The sequence below is a fragment of the Capricornis sumatraensis genome, chromosome 8 (genome assembly GCF_032405125.1).
Source record: "Capricornis sumatraensis isolate serow.1 chromosome 8, serow.2, whole genome shotgun sequence".
NCBI classification, from domain to species: Eukaryota; Metazoa; Chordata; class Mammalia; order Artiodactyla; family Bovidae; genus Capricornis; species Capricornis sumatraensis.
Genome location: NC_091076.1, coordinates 78,310,914 through 78,323,971, shown reverse-complemented (window position 1 = coordinate 78,323,971; position 13,058 = coordinate 78,310,914). Strand labels below are relative to the sequence as shown.

Sequence of the window (13,058 nt, the reverse complement as noted above, 5' to 3'; positions counted from 1 at the left end):
AGGAAGATTTCTATATTGCTTTCACAGAACAAGGACCTTATGGCCCCTCTAACTCAAAGCAGAGACACAGACCACTGGTGCCTCAGCTAACTCCACTGCCAGCCACCTTAAGTCCCAAGGTCAGCATTCCAGACCATAGGCTCTAACCAGTTACCTAGACCAAGGCACACCCATACAACAGTATAACCATGCAGTGTTTTGTGGTTTTTTTCCTTTAATTGAAGCAGAACAATATGTACTGACACGGAAAGCTACTGGCAGTATCAGTCACCATAGGCATGTTGCAAGCAGTATTTAAGGTATCTCTTAAGTTTTTAAAAGCAGAGCAGATGCATAAGATGATTTTACGTGCTTAACTGTATAGATGAATACATGAATAACTGTAAAGATGCAAAAATAGTGTGAAAACAGATGACATGTATTTTTACTTTATATATTCTGCACCAAAAATTTTTTTGCATTAATAATGTATTGCTGCTTTAATCTTATGACAATTTTTTAATTCTCAATTCCCCCCAAAATATCTTTACATCCTACAAAACTTCTTATGTCCTAAACTGTACTTGATCCAGTGGTCTTATATTTTTTCTAAAATCTTCAGACAGAAGGTTTGTTGAAGAGTTCACACATCATGTGATCACCATGTTCTCTTCTACTCTTAGCAAATATTTGCCAAGACAGTCTACTATCCTGAAAGCACCTTGAGAAAACACAAAGACCATATCATATTCATCTTTAATCCCTGGCTGCCTTTCAGAGTCTGCTTCCCAGGACAGAAGCTTCAGAGTCAGGGTTCCCAGGGCAACAGACTCCATGGGGACTAGAAGACAATAACAGACTTCACATCCCCTAAGATCTGAATGATAACACCTCATTCAGGTAGAGTTATCAAACTGAGTTTATCTTTTCGAAGTTCAATAAACTCAATAATATGCAACTTCACTAACCCAAAAATTAACATTTAGAATTTCCAAAACTTACCCTTTGTCGAAGAAAGACGTGTGCCCTGATCGAGAGAACTTCGTGCCATTGCTATTCATCACCCCACAGTTAACATTCCCTGAAATATAGGATTTTCGTGATGCTTGGTCCTTTGCAAAATTCCTGCAAGCTGCTAATTTGGATTCTAAAGCCTAAAAAGGAAGAAGGAATGATTAGGTTGTCAAAATAGTAGCTGCACATAAAAATTTGCATTTCAAACCGTTTCTATTTCAAGACTCAAACTTTATTCTCTCAGTTGGTAATGGTGGCTATTTAAGCCATTATCAATCACCTTTCTAGTAGGAAGAAGGGATATTCACGCTGGCTCCCTTTCTAATGAACTCAGAATATTTATCCCTCTCGGTATTATTGAGGGATACAGATATAATCCTCATCTTACAACTAAGAGAAACGTGGCACAGTAGATAGAGATGGATCCCAGGTCCCTTGGCCCTAATCCACTGTTTTCCCTCTGACCTCTGGACTGCTGGTTGGCTGGTTGGATGTGTGCATATGTTTTGGAAGCAAACATTACAAAAAACGCAAAAACATCAACTGAGGACTTTTTAAAGCGGCCAATTCTTTCTTCAGGGCTTCACGTTAGTTTCTAGTGTATCAGAATGGATAAGTGCATTTACAATGCCTCATGTGAAGTTAAATTCTATTCTGCTTCTGAGAGCACACTGTAAAATGTCTATACCCTCTACCTATAATTAAATAATTCATTTGAAAATGACACCAGCCCTTTAGCATTTACCTCTAAATTGAGTGCCTGCTTAGCACCTGTCACCACAACACCTGGCCAGTGCCAGCCTCTACAAACCAACAGGTGACACAAAGAGAAGTTTCCCATCAATTTCCATCACACACAAGTATCACTAACTCCCCCTTCCCACAAACACTTTGCCAAATCAAACCCCTCTCCTTGCAAAAGAGAGAGAGAGAAGGAAGGGGATTATAATCCATGAGGGAAAAAAAGGGCAAAGAACACTCCAATCCTATTATCCTTGACACTAAGGGATTTGGAATGCACTGGTAAATTAAATCCACAGCTAAAATATTTCACTCTGAGAACCATCCTCCCATAATTTCAATAAAAGCTATTAAGAAACAGCAACAAAAACAGACTGAAAATTCCTTCTCTTTTCCTTTCCTAAAACAACACCATGACTCAGTAAAATAACAAAAGAAGGAAAAGAGGTTGGATAAGCTCTAAATAAGCATTTTTTCAGCATCTTATTAAACAGACACATACACAGTAAAAATTGAGAGCCATTAATTTCCTATATTCAAAACATTCATTCAGATATTAGATGAGGATCTATCATATAATAGGTACAAGTTGTATCTGAGGCAACAGTGAGACAACCTAATACAAGTACTGGGCCTGGCACTCAAAAACAATGGCCTAGAAATCAGATTTAAGACAATATCCACACCAAGTAGGAGATTAAATCATGGCTGTGAAGGAGATAATCAGAAAATTAAGGTCAGAACTACTCTGAGTAAAAGTCAATACTGAAAGGGCAGGCAGATGAAAGGGCAACAAGATGACAAAGAGGAATGGGCAGGAAGACGCAAGGCAGACATGACACATCATCAGAAGAGCAGAGGAAAGTAGGCATTTCAAAAAAAAAAAGTCAGTATTGAACGTTCAAGTAAAATGAGGATAGAGCAGCATTCACTGGATTTGACAGCGCTGAAATCATCAATGAGCAACTTGAGTGGAGTGAGCGGGAAACAAGAACACAGACAAGGCTAGCTGGGGAGCAAGTATGCCGTCACAAATATTAACAATAAATACATGGAGACAAGCTCTCAGAAGCTTGGCTGGGAAGGAAAGAGACAAACTGAAAGTTAAAGAGGGACACAGGGTAGAAGGAAAGAATAACGGCTTTTATTTTTGCTTTTAAGGTTAAAAAATTGTGTAATGTGTAATAAACAAATGTTAGATATAAAGTATGTATATCTAACGTTTATATATATCACACATTCAGTTCACTTCTGTCGCTCAGTCGTGTCCGATTCTTTGCGACCCCATGAACCACAGCACGCCAGGCCTCCCTGTCCATCACCAACTCCTGGAGTTCACTCAAACTCATGTCCATTGAGTCAGTGATGCCATCCAGCCATCTCATCCTCTGTCTTCCCCTTCTCCCACCTTCAATCTTTCCCAGCATCAGGGTCTTTTCAAATGAGTCAGTTCTTCACATCAGGTGGCCAAAGTATAGGAGCTTCAGACTCAGCATCAGTTCTTCCAATGAATATTCAGGACTGATTTCCTTTAGGATGGACTGGTTGGATCTCCTTGCAGTTCAAAGGACTCTCCAGAGTCTTCCCCAACACCACAGTTCAAAAGCATCAATTCTTCTGCGCTCAGCTTTCTTTATAGTCCAACTCTCACACCCATACATGACTACTGGAAAAACCATAGCCTTGACTAGACGGACCTTTGCTGACAAAGTAATGTCTCTGCTTTTCACTATGCTGTCTAGGTTGGTCGTAACTTTCCTTCCAGGGAGTAAGAGTCTTTTAATTTCATGGCTGCAGTCACCATCTGCAGTGATTTTGGAGCCCAAAAAAATAAAGTCAGCCACTGTTTCCAGCCAGCTTTTTCACTCTCCTCTTTCACTTTCAACAAGAGGCTCTTTAGTTCTTCACTTTCTGTGTATCTGAGGTTATCGATATTTCTCCCGGCAATTTTGATTCCAGCTTATGCTTCATCCAGCACATATTGCACATTACACAGAGGAAACAGAGATCAAACTGCCAACATCCACTGGATCACAGAAAAAGCAAGAGAGTTCCAGAAAAACATCTACTTCTGCTTTATTGACTACACCAAAGCCTCCTGTGAAGAATTCTTAAAGAGATGGGAATACCAGATCACCTTACTTACCTCCTGAGAAATCTACATGCAGGTCAAGAAGTTAACAGAACCAGACATGGAACAACAGACTGACCAAACTGGGAAAGAACTACGTCAAGGCTGTACATTGTCATCCTGCTTAACTTATATGCAGTGTACATCATGTGAAATGCCGGGCGGGATGAAGCACAAGCTGGAATCAACATTGCTGGGAGAGATATCAATAACCTCAGATACCCAGATAACAACACCCTTATGGCAGAAAGCGAAGAGGAACTAAAGAGCCTCTTGATGAAAGTGAAAGAGGAGAGTGAAAAAGCTGGCTTAAAACTCAACATTTAAAAAACTAAGATCATGGCATCTGGGCCCATCACTTCATGGCAAATACAAGGGAAAACAGTGGAAACAATGACAGCTGAAGCTCCAATACTTCGGTCACCTGATGTGAAGAACTGACTCACTGGAAAAGACCCTGATGCTGGGAAAGATTGAGGGCATGAGAAGAGGATGACACAGGATGAGCTGGCTGGATGGCATCACTGACTCAATGGACATGAGTTTGAGCAAGCTTTGGGAGTTGGTGATGGAAAGGGAGGCCTGGCATACTGCAGTCCACGGGCTCGCAAAGAGTCGGACACCACTGAGCAACTGAACTGAAATATATATTTATATTACATAATATGGTATACATAAACATTGCACATAAATATTAAAATATATGGTAAAAGGCTGAAGATACAGGAGATATAAAGATGACAAGGCAATGAGATGCAAAGCACAGAGGGACAAAATTAGCCGTGAGCAGGAATGTGATACTTTCACCACTGAGACACAAAGGAAGAACAGAGGTAGTGAGGAGAGTACTAAAAGAAGGAAAGTGAAGAAAACAAAGCGTAAATAGACAGCCTTGATTTCTCAGTGGAAGAGGATGTCAGAGGGGGAAGGGGCTCCCAGGTGAAGTCAGTGGCAAAACAGGGCAAAGAAGCAGGGGATGAAACATTCATAAAAGTACACAGGGGCTGGTGGAGAATGGCAGAAATTCTAACGACACCCTAAAAGACAAACCGTCTGCTGAACGGGTAAACAATGCAAGGAGTTCAACTTTCATGCACCATTTATGAAAAATTACTTAAGGTACTAAAGCAAAACAGGGAACAAAAGAAAGATGACAACAGAGGTCCAGGAATAAATAGGCAGAACTAACCTACGAGTATAATGAAGAGAAATTTGAGGATGACAGCATGCTGCCACCCTAGAAGCACATCAGAGCACTCGGCAAACAGTGTGAGTAAGAAGCCGGAAGATACAACATACAGCAAAGAAAGTGTATGTTTCTTCTCTCCACAATGAAAAAATAATAATAATAATCAGAAATGCCAAGAACCATGAACAAAAATATCCACTGATACACAAGTTATAAATGCATACAAAGGCTGAGTGCAATTTTTAAAAATGAAAATGGCTTAATCTGTTGAAATGACGGGATTTCAAGAGCTTTTTTCTTTTTATTGTGATTTGGTAAAAACTGTTTTGCAGTGAAAATAATAAGATAGCCAGTTTTTAAAAATGTCAAAAAGGCATACATGTCAGCTATGACACAGACACACACACAAAAAATCTATTAATAATATGCTTCTGAGTAAAATAACAGGTAAAGAACAAAATGCCTGAAACATCTGTTGAGTACTGTAAGTAAAATGGCCCTAGAGCCTAGCTCCTCCTCTATGATTCTGCAGGAAATCACACACAGGTGGGCATAATATTGTAGGTGCTATTGACTAATTTTCAGCACTACTAATGGAGAGTTCAAGGGACAGACTTTAAATAAAGTTACAAAAATAACCAAGAAAAATTTTAAAATTAGGAGGAGCAAAGTTATTTTTTTTCTTAAAGTTGATAAGACACTGAAAAGCAATATTATTTCAAATTATAGTAACAAATAGATTAAACTATTACAACACAATTTTTACAACAAATAGGTTTAAAAAAAAGATTATGGTAGGAGTGAAGGAAGACTATTCTATGTGCTGTATAAATGATGTGTGCACATGACTTGTTACAGCAACTTTAAAATGCAAAGTTATTTATGAGCCAGAAAAGGTAAACATAGGATCTCATATCTTGGCCTCCCATTTCTTCTTTATATAAAGTAGTATATAATTTCTGCTTTCTTTGGAGTCTCTCTCTCACACACACACACACACACACACACATAAGTAAGTGAAAGGGCAGTGAAGAATTGGAACTTTCAGGGGTAGATTATTGATCATAGAAATAAGTCACTGAGAGAACCAGGAAACTGACTAAAGCTAGAAATTCTAAGTTTATACTGGCTTAAAAATCTACCAGGTTACATAAATGTTTCCAATGATCTTGATGCAAGAAAGAAGTCCAGTTGCTCGACTAATCCAACCTGCAGGTCTCCCCTATGACCAAAGAGACCAGGAGTCCAGAGTGACAGAGAAAGTGACCCATGGATCATAGATAAGTAGGAACCAAGTGAAAGCAAGAGATGACTAAAAAAAAAAATCACAGCAACTACTCTCAATGAGGTCAAAGAGTAGATATTATACAATGTAAAAAACTAAGTAGAAAACCAAGTTTAATATTCCAAAAGCCGAAATGTTCTGGAATGCAAGGTTAGAGCCAAGGAGATGGCACTCGAGTGGAGATGGCCAGGCAGCAGTGAGGTGGTGACCAAGAGCAGAAAAGTCATGCCATGAGCCAATGCGGAGTCCTCTGAAGAGAAAGCCAGGCGATGACCAGGAGGACAGCAGGCAAAGCACAGAGCAGGATGAGGGAGGGATAAGACACACAGCAGGGCTTCAGAGAGCATGGGAGGAGTCAATGCTTCAAAGACAGCCAGCGGGAGCATGACAAAGGCCCAGCAGGGACTTGGGAGTTCTGTACCTCGACCTTCTGCAGAGACACTGGAAAGGCTGAGCCCAGAGGTGTTACCTGAACCAGTCTCAGGTAGTCAATGGATGCTCTTGCTTCTAAGCTTAATTATAGCCTTTACCTCACCCTCACTTCAAGGTAAGAAACAATTCAGTACCTTGGCAGCTGAAACACCTAGTGATAAATAATGAAATGCTTACCCCTACTTTCCGTAAGAGATCCCCCACGATGTTCAGTGCTGATATCCTAGCTGAAGGAGTCAGTGGACTGGTACCAAAACCGTTTGGTATAGCTAGAGAAAGGTAAAAGGCGAGTGATTACTCTGGCAACTCCCTTTACATTTGGGTTTTGTTTCAGTTTACAAAGCAGTATACACTCAATGAAAAATCAATATAATACTCTAAACTGTGGATATAGTATAAAGTGGAGATACCACAAATACGTTTAACCATTTTCCAAAGGATATTTAGGTTATATCCAATTTTTCATTATTATAAACAATGCTAAATGGACATATAACCTTAAAATATCTAGACAAGTATTTCTAGAGAAAAGGTTCCTAAAAATAGAACTGCTGAGTCAGAGGACATGCCCAAATTTTCACCTTAATAGTCTACTAAAATGCTCCCTAGGTTGTGTCAATATTAGCAGCCCGTATGGTAGTGCTCTCAATAATAGCAGACATCTTTTTTTGTGTGTGCCCAACTTGATAGTCACTTTAACTTTTGTCTCCTTAAACCAAGAGTCATTTAAGTCTCTTTTTTTGGAAGTCATCTGTTTTATCTTCTGCACTTTTTCCTGCTGGGTTGTCTTTTCTTTAATCAGCCTTCAAGAGCACTTGTAACCTTGCTGGGTATAGATATACAGATAATCATCCATTCTCTTATATATATTTCCCCATGTGACATTTATTTATTTTTGGCCACACTATGCAGTACATGAAACTTCCCCAACCAGAGATTAAACCTGTACTTCTGCAGTGGAAGCACAGAGTCTCAGTCACTGGACCGCCACGAAGTCTCAAAGGTCACAACTTTGTCTAACCACCCTCCTCCCTGCATCCTGAGTAATACATGGCACCTAACACATGCCCAATGTGATACAAAGTGTTATACTTTCCTTGGCAGGGATTTCTGGATCTTGTTCTTCCTATTCTACTCGAATTTTATATTTTCAGTATTATTAAATCTGTACTTTTATGGAAAGTTGTTTTAAATGGTTTTCGGAAACAGGCATCTTAACAATAAAGTGCAATTACAGACAGACCACTTCATAGAGATCAGCTCTTCAATCCTGCCACTGATTTCTCTAACCGTCGGCTTCTCACTGTCTGTGTGCCAACTTCCTTGCAATGAAACAGCAGCTTTTAGGCCAGCGAAAGTTCATGCCATCAGTTCCAATCTAAAAATGTGTCTCTCTGGACAAATATTCTTGCCTTAGGCTTGACATATCTTCCTTCTGTGCCAGAGCAAGCTCTGTGTCCTATTGACACCCCCATGAGGCTCCAGATAATTCCAATTAGTGCTTAGCTGAAGAATTTTCAGAACTTACCTGCATAATTCTAATTAGTAACATTTAAAAAAAAAACAGATCTTAAATGTTAATTCTCATATGCCACTAATTCTAAGGTCCTCAAAAATGCAAGCAGCCATTCTGAAAAATGACAGCTTCGGATGCCTGCTGTAATCTATATACTGCTTACTCTGTATTCTCAGCAGCAAACTCAGCACATACTGCTGCAATCAGCAACAAAATTACACAGAACTTTTACATACCTTACCTCACCTCACCCTCATAAAAAGACCACAAAAAGGGTGAATTGTCTATTCAAGGGCTTCTGAGCACTTAAGTATGGCCAACACAATTATAAACTGTTTAAATTTTTAATTCATTTTAATTAATAAAAATTTAAATAGTCACATGTGAGTGGCTACTGTACTGGGTAGCACAAACATGGAGATAAACGGAGGGCTAACTGTACTAACTGAAATTACTTCATAGCATTCTGAAAGATAAAATCCTGTATTTTAAAAAAGGGTAAGAAGAAAGTACAAGAGAGTAAAGCAGCTGAAATATGATCTGCAAGCTGCAACAACTAAATAAATCTCAATTAAGAGTTTCAGGGTTCCAATCTTAACGTTCTATCTAGTGGCTACTTAATCGTTTTTTTTGCTTATCTGGATTTTTAAAAAACACCTTGACTGATGGCAAAAGGAATATTTTTTATGCATTATTCAGCTATCAATAGTATGTCACCTATGACTATGCCAGCTACTGAGGTATGTCACAGAATGGACATGCCCATCCAAGCCAACTTAGATGAACCTGAATGGTAACTCAATGAGTCCCTGTACTTTTGGCTTCTAGTCTCCCATGATATGTTCAGTGGCAGGGCCCAGAAATAAAACTGCATTTAAATATGATCCCAAAACTTGTAACAAAGTGGCATAAACACAAAAAAGGACACACAACAGAAGAAAATTCAGTGTTAATAATAGTTGACTTTAAGCACTGAAACTGCAGATGAATTTTATTTTTTCTCTTGTTTTTATTTTTATATTTTTCTACATGAACATGTGTTACTGCTATAATCAAATCAAATTTCCTTAAGATCTTCAACTTTTTTAAATTTCAATTTACTAAGCTGTTCTTACCTCAAATGTAGCTCTCACTTCACTGTTTCCTATATATGAATGAGTGGTGCAGGAGAACAATTCCTTCTGTTTCACGTACAGCTAGACTAAACCAACCTTTAAACTAAAAAGACTGCTTAAACCTTAGAAACCCCTGCTTCATCAGCAAAGCCTCTTAGTTGATAATCAGCCATAGGTTCAGAAAGAAAAGACATTACAAACCTTTTGGTGAAGGAAAACTGTTCTCTGTTCCTTTGCCAACAGGGGTAGCTGGCAAAGAAAGTGATGCTTGGACAGCAGAATCCATCTTTTCGCAGTCCAGCGTTGGAGAACTGGGAGCTGATTTTCTAGTTACTTCCTGTTGTCTTTCCCGAACAGCTAGTTCTTGCCTTAAATCTGTAAAATGTTGCAAAGGTAGCAATATTCACTAGAGGGAGCAAATACATCAAGGAAAGTTACATCTGAGATGCCATAAAGACATTCTTCCTAAATTACTTCTCAAAAATGACTTTCATATTTAATAGTTTTTACTTCCAAGGGAATAAAAATGACAACCCTACTGTCTAAATGGTCATTTAGAATTTTAAAATGCTATAAATGTAACAATTATTCTGCCTTTATGCAAAAATAAGGCAAAGTCTGAAGCAGAACGCACAGTCAACAGATACGACACAAATATAAATATTCTTTACCAACTTATTTGCATTTATTTTGAAATGATGATGTAGTTTGGGGATTATTACAAGATCCATGAAGAGCAATTTTGTCATTTTTAATGGGTTAACATTCTTTTACCCATTTTCCTATGAAATATTTTGTTTTAGAAAGGAAGTAGTCAAAATAGTTGCAAACTGCTTTCTGGTTTTCAAATATTTAATTTTTAACCCAAAATTAATGTTCTCTTTTCCTGTAATGCAACAGATCAATAGCAAGAATACTTGCTAACTGTATGATTCCACATATATAAGGCATCTAAAATGTAGCAGTTCTCCCTTATCTGAGGAGAGTATGTTCCAAGACCCCCAGCAGATGATTCACTGAACAAGAGAGCAAAAAATGTCACCCTGTTACTCAGAATGGTGCACAATTTAAAAGTTAAAGAATCGCTTATTTCTGGAATTTTCCACTTAATATTTGCAGACTGCAGCTGACCATGGGTTATTGGAACCGTGGAAAGCAAAACCATGGATAAGGGGGGACTACTGTAGTCGCACATAACAACAGAAAGTAGAATTGCAGTTGTCAGGGCTCAGGAAGGGAGAAATGGGGATTTGTTGTCCAATAGGCAAAGAGTTTCAATACTACAAGATGAAAAAATTCTAGAGGTCTACAAAACAATGTGAATATAGTTAACATTACTGACTTGTACCCTTAAAAATCATTAAGATGATAAATTTTATGTTACTTTTAACCACAATTGTAAATTTTAGAATAGGATAAAGTTAGTATTTTATACATTATATAAATTATGAGAAGTTCTTCAAATGAATAAAGCCCCCAAAAAAAGGAAGTCATTAAAAAAATTTTTATTGGCTGCACAGTTTGTGGGATCTTAGTTCCCTGACCTGGGATCAAACCTAGCCCCCTAGCAGTGAGACCTGAGTCCTAACCACTGGACTGCAAGAAAATTCCTGAAAAAACAATTTTTAAAAGACCCAATAAACAGACGAAAAGTTTTCACAAGTACCAACCAAAAAACTACAAATTAAAAGCAAGGTGATATTAGACAAGAAGTTTGAGATGGAAATGTACACACTGCTATATTTTAAAAGGATAATCAACAATAACCTACTGTAGAGTACATGGAACTTTGCTCAGTGTTATGTGGCAGCCTGGATGGGAGGTGGGTTTGGGGGAGAATGGATATATGTATTATATGGCTGAGTCCCTTTGCTGTTCATCTGAAACTGTCACATTGTTATTTAGCTAAACCTCAGTACAAAATAAAAAGTTTAAAACAATAAATAAAATTTTAAAAACTTAAAAAAAACAAACCAAACAATGTGATATTGGGAATTCCCTGCTAGTCCAGTTGTTAGGACTCCTCACTTTCACCATCAAGGGCTCGGGTTCAATCCCTGGTTGGGGAACTAAGACAGCACAACCAAAAATTGTTTTTAATTTAAAAATAAATAAAAACAATATAATATCGATTTTCAAACAATTTTTAAATTTACAATACTAGAAAACAGTATTCACAATACTAGTGAACAGTGTGAGGACGACTGAGAGGCCTCTCAATCACTACCAAAGTAAAGGTACCTAAAAAGTAATTTAGGAGCATCTGTTACATCCATTAAAGACACTTATATTCTTTGCTATTTCTAAGAATCTAGTCTAAGAAAATCAAAGATAGCCCCAAATAGTATGTACAAGGACTCTATTTATAGCACTATGTATAGCAAAAATGTAACTTCCAATAACAAAGGACCTATTAAGGAGTGAAAAAAAAAAAAACATGGTTAATTATATAAAGGAAGAAAACAAACAGGTATGCTTATGTATAGTTATAAGAAGACTGGAAAGACACCAAACTGGTGAATTCTCTCAAGGTAAAGATATTAACAGTGACTTTTAGTTTCTTCTTTACAATGCTCTGTATTCTAACATGCATAAAAGAAAAAAAGGGAGGGAAGGAAAATTTTAAAAGAAAGTATATATTCACTATATGTATTATACACACACATACTGCAATATACACCGAAGTATTGATGCTTCTGAACTGTGGTGTTAGAGAAGACTCTTGAGAGTCCTTTGGACAGCAAGGAGATCCAACCAGTCCATCCTACAGGAAATCAGTCCTGAATATTCATTGGAAGGTTAGCTCCAACACTTTGGCCACCTGATGCAAAGAACTGACTCACTGGAAAAGACCCTAATGCTGGGAAAGATTAAAGGCGGGAGAACGGGATGACAGAGGATGAGATGGTTGGATGGCATCACCGACTCAGTGGACATGAGTCTGAGTAAGCTACAGGAGTTGGTGATGGACAGGGAAGCCTGGAGTGCTGCAATCCATGGTGTTGCGAGGAGGGGGACACAACTGAGCTGAACTGAACTGACACTGCAATATGCACACATATATAATGCTGCTACTGCTAAGTCGCTTCAGTCGTGTCCGACTCTATGTGACCCCACAGACGGCAGCCCACTAGGCTCCCCCGTCCCTGGGAGTCTCCAGGCAAGAATGCTGGAGTGGGTTGCCACTTCCTTCTCCAATGCGTGAAAGTGAAGTCGCTCAGTCGTGTCTGACTCTTAGCGACCCCATGGACTGCAGCCTACCAGGCTCCTCCATCCATGGGATTTTCCAGGCAAGAGTACTGGAGTGGGGTGCCATTGCCTTCTCCGATATATAATGCTATTATGTGCCTAACACAAAATTATTTAGGTACAAGGAAAAGGAAAAAATCCAAATAAACCAAGCAGTATCTGCACAGTGGTGATGACTAAGACTTTGGGAAACAGACCAGGTCTGAATCCCAACTGACAAGCTAGAAGACCTTGGACAAAACCCAAACTTACTGTGCCTCGGTTTTCTAACCTATAAAATGGGTATAATAATACCTACCTCCTAGAGTTGATGATATAGCTATTAAATCAACAGACTAAAAGTACATGGCATAGTGTCTGACCAAAGCATACAAATGAACAGCTTTAAAAAGTTGATCCTGAAGCAA

General features: G+C 38.5%; 1 protein-coding gene across 5 annotated transcripts in view; it reads right to left on the bottom strand.

Moving 5' to 3' along the window:
* Positions 1-13,058, bottom strand: part of NDEL1 (nudE neurodevelopment protein 1 like 1) — a 52,803-nt gene that overhangs the window by 12,118 nt on the left and 27,627 nt on the right. For all 5 annotated transcript variants that reach the window (XM_068975814.1, XM_068975816.1, XM_068975817.1 and 2 more), the window contains exons 6-8: positions 9,604-9,777; positions 6,949-7,040; positions 982-1,133 (exon numbers count right to left, since the gene is read on the bottom strand). In XM_068975814.1, the coding sequence (XP_068831915.1) occupies positions 982-1,133; positions 6,949-7,040; positions 9,604-9,777 (418 nt within the window). The remainder of the gene's footprint in view (positions 1-981; positions 1,134-6,948; positions 7,041-9,603; positions 9,778-13,058) is intronic.